Below are 16,239 nucleotides of genomic sequence, written 5' to 3'. Positions count from 1 at the left end.
GATTTGCCTGATTGCTTCCTCATGATGTCAGTTAACTTCTTATTCTGTTCCCTATATTCCAGGTGTACTGACTGATACTTAGGTCTGAAAGAACAGATCCGGCAAGCTTTTTCTATAATGCGCTAGTTAGTAAACATTTTTCTTGCAGTGGCCTTGCAGTGACTTTCTCAATCCTCTCTGACATTGTAGTATGAAAGGAGCCATAGACAACTCCTCAGTGAATGACTGATGTGTTCCAATAAAACTTTATTTACAGAAGCAGGCAGATGCCCAGATTTAGCCTGCATGTTATAGTTTTCCAACCCTTGGTCTAAAGGCTGGGTTAGATTTAGGGTAGACTGATTTGCACATAATTCTTTATTTACCACACATGGGGTGTTGTAACTTCACGTCTCATCAGGAGATATACAAAGTAAGGTTTCCCACTACTGACAATGTGCAGCTCATCATTAAGTTCAGATCTCCCTATTGCAAATGTGCACTTTGGCCCTTGTAATTAGTCATCTGTGAGGTGTTTTTTTTGGCACTGTGGGACTAGCCTGTTCTCCAGTAGCTTTCACATTGTGTTTGGTGCCATTTACTCAGCATTGAAAAACCACGAATTTCTACTTCTATCTCGTCTTTTACAACTATTGGCTGATATTTTTATGTATTACTATGGCCTCTTGAATGTTTGTAATGTTATAACCATTTACAGTCATTTTCTATGGTGTTCAAATTATACAAATGTGGTCTGTGGAAAGTCACAGGACATTTCTTTCAGGTATATTGCTCTGGAATTAGATCTTGCCTAGATCACATGCTTTGGATGCATTAATATGTATAAATACATCTTACATGATGTGCTGTAGGAATATACACCTTTTCCACAGCTCTGTTTGTAAAATGTAAGGATGTAGAGACTCTATTGATTTTACTCTAACATTATTTTTACATATAAGCTGAGTGAAATCAGGAACTGGGATCTCTGTGAAGCATGTGGTGAGTAAGAAAACTACATTTTGAGTGAGAAATCAGTAAGTCTCTAGACATGAAGAGTGAAGAAGTCAAGGCATGCAGGTAGGGAGACAAATACAGGTATTTTACTGAACATTACTTTCCTTGTTCATGCTGTTATAAGAAAGATGTTTGAGGATGGCTTGCTTTCCTTGTTATGCTTGAGGGACATTTTTGTAGAAAAACAGGTTGAAGTGCAGGGCTTAACCCAAGAAAACCGAGGAACTGGGTCATAGCTTCCTGACTGTTCTGGGAGTGAGCTGAGCATGCTGTGTGGATCAGAAACCCCCAATTCTGTCGCAATTGAATGTCAAACATTTTGTGCATGCTCTCTCCAACAATGGTGCCAGGATCAGTTACTTGTAACAGACACAAAAGTATTTTCTATACTCTTTGCCCAAAGGATGGCAGCTCAGTGTTTTCCTCATTTTCCAGGAGACAGGATCATCTGGTTTAGTTGTTAATTTAATCTTCCTGAGAAGGAAGGAGTAAAAATGATACCGTGTTAAAAAGTGCAAGACGTGTACAATGAAAACTAGAAAACAGTGTCAAAACACAGCAAAGCAACAAAAGAAATGGAAAAAATACTGCATGTTCATGGATCAGAGGATTTAATGTAGTTGTGCCGGCAGTACCTCCACATCAATCTACAGAGTCAACACAATCCTTATCAATATCTCAGTTAAATTTTCCTCAGAAATTGACAAGCACATCTTAAAATTTATATGGGACTTCAAAGGGTGTAGAATAGCAGAAACAATCTTGCAAAAGAAGAACAAATTTGTAAAGTTGCTGCCCCAATTTCAAACTTGGTACAAAAAAAAGAACAATTTTTCAATAAGTGATGATGGGACATTTGAATATCCAAATGTAAAAGAAGAAGAAGAGGAAGGATCATCAAGGAAGAAGTATAAAGGACCCATGGACAAGCCAAAGGTGGGTAGGATTGAGGGTGGGAGGTAGGATGGGAGGCAGAAGGGAGGGTGATGGGGGAAGAAGTGGGGACAACTGTGCTTGAAGAACAATACAAAAAGACAATTAAAAAACCCCACACCTCACACTATATTAAAACCTCAAACAATTAAAAAAAATTAATTCCAAATAAATCATATACCTAAATGTAATAACTAAAACTATAAGTGTTTAGAAAGAAAACATGTATTAATCTTATAGTTATTAAGCAGTTCTTGTTTAAATATAATACATACATGCAAATAAACAAGAAAAGATAAATTGGACTTTACTAAAATTTGAAAAACTTTTGTGTATCAATGGACATTATCAATGACATGAAAAATCAATCAGCAGAATGATAAAAAAAAATTAAAAATCATATGTCTGGCAAGGGATTTGCATCCAGAACCTATGTAGAATATTTACAACTTATCAATAGAGATAAATGACTCAAATGAAAATAGCAAACGACTTTAAATAGATATTTCCCCAAAGAAGGTATGTAAAAGTCTAATAACCATGTGAAATGATGCTCAACATCATTAGACATTAGGGAAACACAAATCAAAAGCCTCATGAAAAAACACTTTACATGCACTAAGGGATGAAAATCTAAACCAGCTCTGGCTGGTGCGGCTCAATTGATTAAAATGTCCCGTAAACCAAAAGGTTGTGGTTTCGACCTCTGGTCAGGACATGTGAGAGAAGCAACCAATCCATGTTTCTCTCTCACAATGATATTTCTTTCCCTCTCTTTCTCCCTCCTTTCCTCTCTCTGTAAAATCAATAAGCATGTCCTTATGTGAAGATTAAAAAAATAAAAAACTAACCACAAGAAGTTTTGAGGAGGATGTGGAGGAAATTAGAACCCTTATATATCTATCTTGCTCCTAGTAGAATTGGGAACCATTTTGGAGATTTTTATGCAACATGGTAGAATATCAAATTTCTTTTTTGAGGAGATAACTCTGAGTTTTATGTGGACAACTACTAGAGGAAGGAGCAGAGTAGATGGGGGAGACCAGCCAAGCGGAGATGACAGCTGGGTTTAGGGAGGAGGGTTGGAGTCAGTGTCAACAAGGCAGATCGGTGACTGCTGAGGAGGAAACACTAGCACAGTTTAGCAGTGAATCGATTTGGTGCAGAACAGGCTAGGGGAGAGGATAATGGTAAGGATTTTCCAGGTCCTGACTGGTACAATGAGATGGATGGAGATGCCACTCAAAGAGATGAGAAACCCCGAAGAGGAGTAAGTTGGTTAAAAAAAAAAAGATCAATTCTTTCATTACCAGTTTGGGCTTCTTCTGAGATATCTAAGTAGCGATGTCAAGCGGACAGTTGAAAATAGTGGTCTGGGGATCTAGGTAATTCAGAGCTACAGAAGTATATTTATTTGGCCATCATTTCCTTCCTCATGGCTCATTGAGTGCCTTGCGTTGTAGACAAGATTGTCTATAAGGAGGGTATAAGGTGATAATGGAAGTGCTACTAAAACAAAGTTAGGTAGAATAAATGCAATCTAAAGAAGATGAACAAAGCTCATCCAGAAATGGAGAATGCCAGGGATGTTGTGATATAGGAGCTAGGGACAAAAGAGAAGTTCCGTGGTAGAGGCAGTGACCACAACACCCGATAGTACTGTTAAGGTGGAATGAGCGGCCAGAGGGTAAATAAAGGCAGGGCCCTCACTGCTGCAATCTAACAAAGAACTTAACACAGGTGGCTAAAAGCAAAGGAAGACGTGTCTCACCCTATAACCCAGTAATCCTGAGTCTGGTCCAATAAGGCTGCCAGGCACTCTGAACAACACAAGTAAACTATGATAATGCAGGGGGGAGCCCTTGAAAGTCTGTGTGTATCATCTCCACTAACTGGGAAAAGGAAAACCTTGAGACTGTGTATTCATCCCAAATCCCAGAAGGGGTAAGGGGAAGGGAACTACAGTGCCCCCCAAAAGCCCCTAAAATCACTTTGGTTAATTGTCTGCCTCCCATCATGTATAAAAGGAACAAATAGAGTCTAGAGCAAGATAAGGATTCAGGCTAACAGGTCCCCACCCATACCTACGTTTGGGTAGTCACAGAAAACTGGAACCAGTTTTACCACCAGTTGAAATGTAACACCCTCACCCCCACCCTGCCAACTATATAAATCTTAAGAACAAAAGACTCAACCCTTTTTGGCTACCCGGCCCCTGGCCATCTGGCCTCTGGACACCTGGGTGCCAGTCACCCAATCTCTGCATACCCTGCTTTTGGCACTCTTGTTCTTGCTTTCCCACTAGAACTTTGCACTAATAAACTTTGCGTGCAAGGTAATGGGCTCACTGACCTGTAATTCTTTGCTGTGTTGGTGAGAAGAACCAGGGTTTCTCCAGTAACAAGAGGACAAACAATATTTATTTTATCCAATGATCTGAGGATCATCGGAGGCTTAAGAGAACGCTGTTTTGCAGGAATGGTGGAGGAAAATGCCAGTTTTGAGTGTGTAAGGAAGGAGAGGGAGGAATCAAATGTATAACTTTAATAATTTTCAATAAGAGAGATTTCCTGTGTTGCAATAAAGGTGGAAAGGATGCTGTTGAGAATGTGAGATTGTGCAAGGATCAGAGAGAGAATGTATTAACAGTAAAATAAAGTAATGGAGAAGTCAAGAATGTTGGGAACCAAAATGCAATAGAAAGATTGGCCTTAATATCTGGAAGCACATTTTGTCTGGCAATAGGATTGCATGAGGAGAGAATGAACCAGGTGTGAAGTGCCTGGTGTTTTGAGAGCACAAAGTTGACTTGCTTCATCCTGCTGACTTGATTTGCTGTGAAAGAGGCTCGTAGGAATTCTGCTGGGAAGAGGAATTAAAGGAATGAGGCTTTTTTGAGGAGTGAAGAATTTTGGAAGGAGCAGTGGTAGAGTGTTGGACAAAGAAGTGGATGAGAAAAATGCATAAGGCAGGATTCCAGCCAATATGGAGGCATAGGTAGACACACTGCACCTCCTCGCACAACCAAAAAAGGACAACAACAATCTAAAAACAAAAAACAACCAGAACTGATAGAAAATCAAACTGTATGGAAGTCCGACAACCAAGGAGATGAAGAAGAAACATTAATCCAGACTGGTAGGAGGAGTGGAGATGGGCAGCTGGGTGGAGAGAACTCACGGCAAGGTTTGCTGGTGGACCCAGCAAAGTGGCAGATTGTGCAACGGGGCAGGCCAGGCTGCAACTAGCAGACCCCACAAGGTGGTGGCTGGCAGACCCTGTGGCCCCACATTCGCGCATAGATAAATCAGGAGGAATGGTGGGGGAGTGAAACAGACAGTGCAACCTGGGGCTCCAGCTCTGGGAAATAAAGCCTCAAACCTCTGACTGAAAACACTCGTGGGAGTTGCGGTGGCAGCAGGAGAAACTCCCAGCCTTACAGGAGGGTTCGTTGGAGAGACCCACAGGGGCCTAGAGCGTGCACAAGCCCACCCACTCGGGAGTCAGCACTGGAGGAGCTGAATTTGACTGTGGGTAGCGGACGGAGTGACTGAAATCCAGTAGAGAGTGGAGCAGGCACCATTGCTCCCTCTTGGCCCCTCCCCCACATAAAGCGTCACAGCACAGAGACCAGTGTTACCCTGCCCTGGTGAACACGTAAGGCTCTGCCCCTTTACCTAACAGCGGACCAAGACAAAAAAAAAATGGCCCAAATGAAAGAACAGATCAAAGCTCCAGAAAAAAAATACAACTAAGCAACGAAGAGATAGCCAACCTATCAGATGCACAGTTCAAAACACTGGTAATCAGGAAGCTCACAGAATTGTTTGAATCTGATCACAAATTAGATGAAAAAATGAAGGCTATGTTAAGTTAAACAAAGAAAAATGTACAGGGAACCAATAGTGATGAGAAGGAAACTGGGACTCAAATCAACAGTGTGGACCAGAAGGAAGAAAGAAACATCCATCCAGAAAAGAATGAAGAAACAAGAATTCAAAAAAATGAGGAGAGGCTTAGGAACCTCCAGGACATCTTGAAATGTTCCAACATCCGAATTATAGGGGTACCAGAAGGAGAAGAAGAAGAGCAAAAAATTGAAAACTTATTTGAACAAATAATGAAGGAGAACTTCCCCAGTCTGGCAAAGGAAATAGACTTCCAGGAAGTCCAGGAAGCTCAGAGTCCCAGAGAAGCTGGACCCAAGGAGGAACACACCAAGGCACATCATAATTACATTACCCAAGATAAAACAGAAGGAGAGAATCTTAGAAGCAGCAAGAGAAAAGGCGACAGTTACCTACAAAGAGGTTCCCATAAAACTGTCAGCTGATTTCTTAAAAGAGACCTTGCAGGCAAGAAGGCACTGGCAAGAAGGCACTGGCAAGTCATGAAAGGCAAGGACCTACATCCAAGATTTCTGTATCCAGCAAAGGTTTCATTTAGAATGGAAGGGAAGATAAAGGGCTCCTCAGATAAGGTCAAGTTAAAGGAGTTCATCATCACCAAGCCCTTATTATATGAAATGTTAAAGGGACTTATCTAAGAAAAAGAAGATAAAAAATATGAACAGTAAAAATGACAGCAAACTCACACTTATTAACAACCACACCTAAAACAAAAACAAAAGCAAACTAAGCAAACAACAAGAACAGGAACAGAACCACAGAAATGGAGATCACATGGAGGGTTATCAACAAGGGAGTGGGAGGGGGAGAGAGGGAGGAAAGGTACAGAGAATAAGTAGCATAAATGGTAGGTAGAAAATAGACAGGGGGAGGTTAAGAATAGTATAGGAAATGTAGAAGCCAAAGAACTTATATGTATGACCCATAGATGTGAACTAAAGGCAGGGAATGTAGGGGGGCATGGGCAGGATGGAGTGGAGTGAAGGGGGTGGGGAATGGGACAACTGTAATAGCATAATCAATAAATATATTTAAAAAAATGCATAAGGCTTGGCAGGCATCATGGTGGGCCCATGAAAGTTGGGAGAAAAAATGAATTGTCTGAAAACCTCGCACAATTCATATAGACCCTGTGAGTGCCACTTTCTTCACCTACCAAGTGGGAACATAGTAATACTTATTGCCAAGTGTAGATATGAGGAACATGTGAACGAAAGCATGAGACAAGGCTTTGTTAACCAGAATGTACAAATGTTCATTGTCATTGCCAGGATCTCCCCTCAGCCCTCTGTGATTCTCCTTCCTGGCTTTGCATTATTTGTGTGTGTTGAAAACACAAGAAATGGTAGCAGAATCTGATGGAAAGTCTGAAATCCAACCTAACACTTACATCCCTGACTGTTAGGACGATGTGTACCACGTGTTTGTTGTTCTTTCTATAGAGAGGAGCCTGGAATGACTTGGGACAAAGGGTGGTGCTGTGACTGCACTTTGAGCATCACAGCTTCACATCACTAGTTCCCACTTGCTGAGCTGACTGCAGCTTCTCTCTCTGCTTATGAGGAGGTTTTTGTGTCTTCTCACTTGGTAAGATTAAAAACAACATGCACCAAGTCACACAAAGTGGGTGTTCTACACACACGGGGAGTGAGAAGATAATCGTCTGCAAGGTTAAGGTGAGCACAGAAACACAGTGAAAGTACGGGAAGACCTCTATCCATGAGAAGGAAATGCCTTGGAGTGAGTCCACCAGGGAGGGCATTGGGAGCCATGCTAGGGCATCTCCTGCTATACATGCAGGTTGTCCAGTGTGATGGGCATGAGCTACTTGAGTGGATCAGTTCATGAAGGGCTCTGAGAGCAATGTGGGACCTACCACATTGTCTTTGGAAGCTTCAGACATGGCCATGCTGGAGAGGGTGTACTTCTCAGAGTCCACTTTGGTTTTCTTGATCTCTTTAAACCATTGCCTGTATTGCTCCCAGACCTGCAGAGACAAAGCATGCTCTGAGTCAGCTCACTGAGAGGAGTGAGAATGGAAAGGGTGCTGGCTGGGAGTCAGACTGTGGTACCTGCTTGCTGAGGAGACAGTACACCAGGAAGATGAAGACTCCCTGCAGGCTGTTGATGATGGTGAAGAGATAGGCCATGGCATGGGCAGCTGGGTCCAGCTGCAGGATTCCCAGACACCACGTGCAGCCCAGGATGAAGAGCTGGGCCATTGCTTTAAATGTGAGAGTCCTGGGTAGGAGGAGAAAGGAGACCCATGGTGCACCAAGAGCAACAGAATCAAGGCCACTCTCATCTGCACCCCATGGACACATGTGACTGAATTGTGACCCACTTTGGTTTTTATTCTCAATGATTCTTTAAAAATATGCTATTAGGAACTGTGATGGTATTATGACTTGGACTGAAGTAGTGATAATTCATAATGTGGGTTTCAAAATGATCGTGATGTGTCATGAATGTCCCTAATTTCATTCAACTGACATTATTGAAGATGTTCTATAACAATAAGATGTACCTGACTCTGTGCTGGGTCTTGGGTTTAAAAACAGGAAAGACAATTTCTGTCTTCACAGAATTTGCAGTCTCATGGAAAGACTGAAACAGTCACTTATAATATTTGTGATGTATGAGCTACCTCTGGCCAGGTCCCATCCAGGTCTGGTCCTGTCTTCTCCCTCTCTGTGAACTGCCCCCAGATATGCTTTGCTCAGAATAGAGGCCATTCATTCTGTGCAAAGTTGAGGAAAGCAAAGGACACCCCTAGCCTTTCAGAGATGTGACATGTGGATGAAATCACCTGATTTTAGCAGGTGTAGGAGTGAAGAGGACAGAGGGAAGAGCCTCCATGAAGGTGTGTGCTGGGTTCTGGGAACAGGTAGGTGATACCCTAAGGGTTTTATAAAGATGTAAACATTCTTTGGACATTTTCATAGGGGGCAATGGAAGTAATCCACATTTAAGAGAACAAAGTCAGCTCTCTGTAGGTGAGGTAATTTCATGCTGGATTTATGGAGAAATGACATGTTTCTGGCTTGCGTTTGGCAGCAAAGCACAGTATCTGAGCAGGTTTCCAGGGAGGGTGGCCACCTTTCTCCGCCTGTCCCCTCAGGATCCCTGTGAAAGGACATCAGGTGCTTGGAACCGTAGGGCCTTGCTCCTGGACCCTGCTTTGTATGGGGCAGTGTGCCCCTCTGGCCCATCTCACCTCGTGTTCTGGAGGGTGGACACATCACTGTTGAGTAAGGAGAGCTTGCTTTTCAGAATCCAGATGGTCATCAGAAAGAAAGCCAAGTTAATCTGCAGAGACCCCACAAGGCATATTGAATACATTCCACATCTGTATAGCTTCCTCCTAGGTCATGGAACACCTAACCCAGCAGGTAAGAAGCTTTTGCATTTCATAGCAGTCACAGAAAAAGTGACCAACCATCCAGTAACTCTTGGTCCTTCTTGTCCTGTAACTGGGGTGACCAACTTCCAGTTTATACAGTTTACAGCAGAATTTCCACATTTCAGCACTAAAAGTCCAATGTCTCAGGCAACCTTTGCATCCTTGTTTTAAACCAGAAATTTTGCCTTCTGTAAGCCCCTTTGGTCCTGGGAATATCATAATGTTTGCTCATCCTGCCCGTTACCCTTTTATACACCTGCTCTTTGACTGACCCTCAGCTGAGCAGGAAGGATGCTCTGATGCCATCCTTTACTCACAGAGATGATGATGCAGACGGGGCCAAGGAAGGTCCATACAAATCCCTGTTGTGTGTGGAGCCAGCATCTAGGAGAGAGAAGGAACGGGATTGAAGAATGTATTTGCTGTTGTGGATAAACAATGAAAAAATTAACATAAACTTCACGTCCCACAGTTTCTTCTGCCTCCTTTATTATTAATATTAATATCGTTTTTTTGAAACATCTGGCCAAGATGGAGGTGTAGGTAGACTCACTGTGCCTCCTCTCATAACCAAAAGAAGGACAACAACAATTTAAAGACAAAAACCAACCAGAACTGACAGAAAATTGAACTGTATGGAAGTCCGACAACCAAGGAAATAAAGAAGACATTCATTCAGACCAGTAGGAGGGGCAGAGATGGGCAGTCAGGCAGAGAGGACTCGTGACAAGGTGGTGGCTGGTGGACCCAGCGAGGCGGGGGATTGTGGAGTGGGGCAGGCAAGGCTGCAGCTGGCTGGCAAGGCAGCAACTGGTGGACCCAGCAACAGACTGCACAACCCAGAGTTCCAGTGTGGGGAAATAAAGCCTCAAACCACTGATTGAAGACACTTGTGGGGGTTGGGGTGCCAGGGGAGAAACTCCCAACCTCACAGGAGTTCACTGGAGAGAGCCACAGGGTCCTAGAATGTACACAAACCCACCCACCTGGGAATCAGCACCAGAAGGGCCCAATTTGATTGTGGGTAATGGGGGAAGTAACTGAAAACTGGCAGTGAGTAGAGGAAGTGCCGTTGCTCCCTCTAGGACTCCTCTTCCATATACAATGTCACAGATCAGCCATGAGGGTTACCGTGCTCTGGTTAATTCCTATGTCCTACCCCTTTACATAACAGGAGTGCCAAGACCAAAAAAAACTAAGGCCCAAATGAAAGAACAGATCAAAGCTCCAGAAAAAATACAACTAAACAATGAATAGATAGCCAACCTATCAGATGCACAGTTCAAAACACTGGTAAGCAGGATGCTCACAGAATTGATTGAATTTGGTCACAAATTAGATGAAAAAATGAAGGCTATGCTAAGTGAAGTAAAGGAAAATGTACAGGGAACCAATAGTGATGAGAAGGAAACTGGGACTCAAATCAACGGTGTGGACCAGAAGGAAGAAAGACACATCCAACCAGAAAATAATGAAAAAACAAGAATTCAAAAAAATGAGGAGAGGCTTAGGAACCTCCAGGACAACTTTAAATGTTCCAACATCTGAATTATAGGGGTACCAGAAGGAGAAGAGGAAGAGCAAGACATTAAAAACTTCTTTGAAAAAATAATCAAGGAGAATTTCCCCAATCTGACAAAGGAAATATACTTGCAGGAAGTCCAGGAAGCTCAGAGAGCCCCAAAGAAGCTGGATCCAAGGAGGAACATACCAAGGCACATCATAATTACATTACCTAATATTAAAAATGAGAGAATCTTAGAAGCAGCAAGAGAAAAGGACACAGGGGGAGGGTAAGAATAGTATAGGAAATGTAGAAGCCAAAGAGCTGATATGTATGACACATGGACATGAACTATATGTGGGGAATATGTGTGGGAGGGGGTGTGCAGGGCAGAGGGGAGTGAAGGGGGGAAAATGGGACAACTGTAATAACATAATCATAAGATATATTAAAAATAATGAAAAAAGAAAAGGGAATTGATAATAAAAAATATTTCTTGTTTTGGTAAGAACATTTACACTAAGACCTACCCTCTTAGTAAACTTTAAGTATAGAGTACAGTATTATTAATTATAGTCACCATGTTCTATAGATCTCATTATCTTATTTATCTTTCATAACTGAAACTTTGGGTATGCCCTCGATGTATGTGATGTTCCTGGCTGTTTACCTCTCTTCAAACTTATCAGGTTTCATGCTTTCAAAAAGATTTTTTAAGTCTTGGACCCCAGATATGCTGGCAGAAAAGTATACATATTTTTAAATGAAAAATCAAGAATTAATCAATAAATTAATTTATAATTTATTGGATGAATATTTTGTCTCCTCTGTATTAGCACCTGTGATTGACGTGAAGTACCAATTGCAATTAAGATAGACTGGTCTCAGTTTTCAGGGAGGCCCCAGCTGGGTGGGAAGGTCACCAATTGGACAATAGGAACAATCAAGATGATGAGTTTTGTGATCCAGTGTGAGGAGCTATGAGAACAGGTAGCTGGAGCAATAGCCTAGTCTGGGCTATAGGATGTTCAGGTAGTTGGGAAGGTTCTGTGAGAAAACCGATTGTGTTCATTCTGAGATGTGAAGGATGAGCAGGTATAAAGAAGGTGAGAAAATTTGGGGACATGCCAAATGACAATAAAAAATATAACAATAAACTGATAGTATTAATTCAGGCTCATGTGCATTGTATAATTTATTCCTCATGACAACACTGAGACTCAAGTGATCACAGGTTGGCATATGATGCTTAAGAAAACATAGTAACTCAAGGCCACAGTGGTAGAAATGATGGAAGTGGAAGTGATCCCAAGTGAGATGCTTGTGAATGATTTGGGATGTGTGAGGACCATGGAGTTAGATGGATTCACCAGAAGACTCAAAGCGAACACTACTGAGGCTGTGGGGAAATGGGGCCACCACCTGACTTTGTAAATGTGTTTTACTGGAACACAGTTGCACTCATTCTCTTTCCATGTTGTCTACGGTGGCTCTTGTGTTACAAGGACAGGGGTGAGTAGTTGCAACAGAGACCACATGGTCCACAAAGCTGCAATATTTACTTTGTGGTCCTTTGGAGATTAAATATGCTGACTTTGATGCAAGTTATATAGGAGGACCAGCTGACCAGGACTCCTCTGATGTCAGCAAACATTAATTTTATCAGCATAGGAGTATGTAAATGACACACTGTCTGGATTTGGTCCCAGCTCTTCCACTAACCAGCTGTGTGATCTGGGTCACGTCAGTCATCTCCGTGCCCCAGTTTCCTCATCTGTGAAACTTGTACAACCCTGGTTTCTACCCCAGTGGGCTGTTGGGAGGACGACTTGAGTTGATATGTGAAAACTGTCCAGAACAATGATTGCATGCCAGAAGCGATCTCTAAATCTTAGCTCTGGTCATCACAGTTTCATTTTCTAAATCATCCTCCTGTTTTTCTTTTAAATTAAAGAGAGAAGTAAGTTACACCAACCAATGCCATTCCCTCATTTCCAGTTTGCTTTCTGGATGATTTCAAACATTAAATGCAATGAATATTATATTAATATACTTTTACTAATACATAAGGTGGGGTTAATATTATGTACCATGTTTGTTAATGTAATAGAGTCACTCACATAGAATTGATTTTTAAAATAATTAAATCTAAAAGATATATATCAGCTAATTTATTTTAACAATATATTATTTATAATTGTTAATGTTCATTATTATGATAGTGTTAGTTTTTAATATAATACAATCAACATTATATAAATTATAACTAACATACTACATCACTAATATTTACAACAATTAAATTTTAAGTTCTTAGAAACATTTCTTTCAAGGAATACAATCATGAAACCAGGAAGATGTTTTTGGGAGATTACTGTGTTTTTCTGTGTTTATCATATTCCAGTGAAAGTACAGTGCTACATGGGTTCTCTGCTGGCCTTGGTCATGCGGAGAAGATAAGACCAGTGTGAACTTTAATTTACCGGGCAGGTGTTCCATAAAGGTGAGGCCTGGACGCTGCAGAAATGGCCACAATGACAGCTGGGACTGCGTAGCCCACAGGGAACATGAACTTCTTCATGAACCTGCTCATGCTGGAGTAGTTGACCACAGTCAGGTTGTGTGCAGTGAGGAAGAGGTTCAGGCCCTCCAGCAGCATCCAGGTGAAGGAGGCTAGGTAGAGGTAGTGAAAGGCACCCGCGATGATGGCACACAGCACCTGGGGGTCACCAGGTGTCAGAGTCACCAGGTGGGATTTTCAAGGGGGAGCATGGCCCTAGGACCTGTCCTATACCTTGCCATTGGGAAGACCTGTGTTGTATATGAAGGAATTGTCAAAAGAGGGTGTGTCTTCTAGTTGGCAGCTCACCCCTCTAACCTTCCCATAACCCAAGGACATTTTATTAAGGGGTTACAGCACACCCCCATGAACCTGCATCCCCTGTAAGTTCAGAGGGTCCTTTGTGACAGTGTCAGTACCTTGTGCTCAGTTCTGTTGATGGCTGTGAGGAAGAGCAGGTGGGCCAGGAAGAGGCAGATGCAGAGCTGCAGGTGGAGGGAGGTGCTGGGGCTCTGGATGGCTTTGCACAACAGGAAGGTGAGGGCCGCCAGGAGGAGGCACAGCAGAGAGAGGCTCAGCCCCACGTAGGTGATCACAGCCAGGGCAGGATCCTCCTTCTGGGACCCAGCAAAGAGGAGATGTCAGTCACACTTTCCTGCTCTGGGGTAATGACCCTTCCACCATTTTTACTTTAATTTTTTGGTGTAACAAAATCAGGAATGGAGGAGCCATGTAGATTTGTGATGTTTATGGGTAATGGTAGAATTTTATGGGGCTTTTAACTGATTCAGAGTCTCAAAAATTTGAGGAATAGGATAGTCCTTACTCAAGACTAATTCCTGGAACTCATAGGGTTTATTTTCCTTTAGACTTTTGGGCATGACTAAGCACATACGTTACCCTGTGAGGATCACTGAGGCACAGAAGCTCCATGTTGAGCACCATTTGCCATCCCCATTATGTGATGCTGTGTGGCTGATTCTGTACCTGGAGACTCGATGTCCCGGTATCAACTCCCCATTTGGACTTCACTCACCTCACCCCTCCAACACCTGTTCTTGCTGGTCACTAATGTTTACAGATTTATAGCTTGATCCTGAGTTAATGAAGGAAAGCTACTATGTCTTTAATAGTGATAATTTAAAATTCATATTTTCTGCCTCATTTTACCAATCATAAATTCAAGAGGAGAAGGAACCTCACCCTCTCCACCAATTCCACTTCAGTGTACCTAGGGGAGGGAGGAGAAGATCTCGTCTGATCTCGGAAGCTAAGCAGGGTTGGGCCTGGCTAGTACTTGGATGGGAGAATGGAGAGAGGAAAGAGGAAGAAAGAGAGAAATGTGCAAATGATAAAGGAAGTGCAGGTATAAGTGTTTAAAGTTGGTGCATCTAAATAAAAAGCAATATATATTATTTGCCTTTTTAATTTTTGCAACTTATCTGTAAGTTTATAATTGATTCTTAATAAAATTTTAATGAATAAATAACAAGTCTTCCAAATGATTCTGATACATACTAAATTTTGAGAATCTTTGGTGTAATAAAAAAAACCCTCAAATTTCCTTATTATATAAAAAACACTCTCACAAATCCATGTGTACTATACCAACAGGCCAATAGAAAAATAAACTAAGAATGTGAACAAACTGTTTCCAGAGGAAGAAATAAGAACCACTCTTAAACATATTTCATTTCACTCATATATAAAAAGATATAAAAATTTTTCTAGATTCCATATTCACCTCTCAGACAGGTAAATATCCAAAAATTTGATAGTAACCTTGTAGTGAGGTGTGAGGAATCACTCATCTTCATAATATGCTGGTGGAAGTGTTCACAGGTACAATATCTATATTTTGAAATATGGAAATATCTACCAACATACAATTATGAATTAAACTCAGTATTTGTCCTGTCTGCATATTCAAGTGTGAGAACAATGAAGTGTGTGTAAACAATTGAAACATTATTTGTATTATATGTATACTAACAATCACAACAAAACACTCACTATGAGAGGCCTTGATGTATAATTTATGGCACATCCACACAATGATATTCTGTGTGGCAATAAAAATAATGGAGTGTCTCTTTGTAGACTGGGATAGAATAACTTCTTAGATGTAATAAATAAAAACACAAAATGCATAACACTGAAGAAAACAGTATGTCTGTGAAAAGAAGAGGGACAAAGGGCAAATATAATATATGCATTACTTTTATATGCATAAAATATCCATAGAAAAGTGCAGGAGAAACTAACAACTTTGGGTGTCTGAAGCAAGAAGAATTAGGTGTCTGGGGTTGGGATTTAGATAGGGTTTCCTAAACCCCGGGCTGCAGGATGGTACCGGGCCTTGGCCTGTTAGGAACCAGGCTACCAGGGAAGCTCACCTGAGCTCTGCCTCCTGTCCCCACCCCTCCACCCCTGCCCTGTCTGTAGAAAAACAGATCCCTGGTTCCAAAAGGGTTGGGGACCAATGCTCTATAGGGCTCTTCCACCTTCCTTCCCTGGGTCCTCTGCTTACAGGGATGATGTCCTGGGCTGAGGCTGATGTGAAGTCTCCCCAGATTAACAATTTTTTTTTTTAAAGAAGCAGGAAAGCCACTGGGGAGAGGTGAAATGAGGGGGTGAAAGAGCCTCACAGATGGTGGGGAAACTTGGGGAAAATAGCTTCAGTATTTCCTGCCTCTTGGTCTCTTCAGGGGACAACTCACCTTGCTCTTCATTCCAGAGGGTGGGGTCCAGGTGGGGAAGGAGAATCCTTCTGCAGACAAAACAGTGGTTTGTTAGGGGTGTGTGTGTGTGTGAGAGAGAGAGAGAGAGAGAGAGAGAGAGGGAGAGAGAGAGAGAGAGAGAGAGAGAGAGACAGAGGGTTGGGGTGGGGACTGGGATCAGGTCAGGCCAGGTAACTTCCTAGACTGTCATTTGG

The 16,239-nt window shown here is 42.0% G+C and overlaps 1 protein-coding gene across 4 annotated transcripts in view; it reads right to left on the bottom strand.

The window, feature by feature from the left end:
* Positions 1-1,013: 1,013 nt before the first annotated feature.
* Positions 1,014-16,239, bottom strand: part of LOC112301438 (adhesion G protein-coupled receptor E2) — a 32,762-nt gene continuing 17,536 nt past the window's right edge. For all 4 annotated transcript variants that reach the window (XM_045192606.2, XM_045192607.2, XM_053910459.1 and 1 more), the window contains 8 exons: positions 16,025-16,074; positions 13,724-13,921; positions 13,228-13,463; positions 9,558-9,624; positions 9,055-9,146; positions 7,910-8,078; positions 7,714-7,824; positions 1,014-1,470 (listed from right to left, as the gene is read on the bottom strand). In XM_045192606.2, coding sequence (XP_045048541.2) covers positions 1,462-1,470; positions 7,714-7,824; positions 7,910-8,078; positions 9,055-9,146; positions 9,558-9,624; positions 13,228-13,463; positions 13,724-13,921; positions 16,025-16,074 — 932 coding nt within the window. In that variant the 3' untranslated portion in view covers positions 1,014-1,461. The remainder of the gene's footprint in view (positions 1,471-7,713; positions 7,825-7,909; positions 8,079-9,054; positions 9,147-9,557; positions 9,625-13,227; positions 13,464-13,723; positions 13,922-16,024; positions 16,075-16,239) is intronic.

The sequence above is a fragment of the Desmodus rotundus genome, chromosome 9 (genome assembly GCF_022682495.2).
Source record: "Desmodus rotundus isolate HL8 chromosome 9, HLdesRot8A.1, whole genome shotgun sequence".
NCBI classification, from domain to species: domain Eukaryota; kingdom Metazoa; phylum Chordata; class Mammalia; order Chiroptera; family Phyllostomidae; genus Desmodus; species Desmodus rotundus.
The sequence above is the reverse complement of the archived record's forward strand: the minus strand, read 5'-3'. Positions and strand labels throughout refer to the sequence as shown.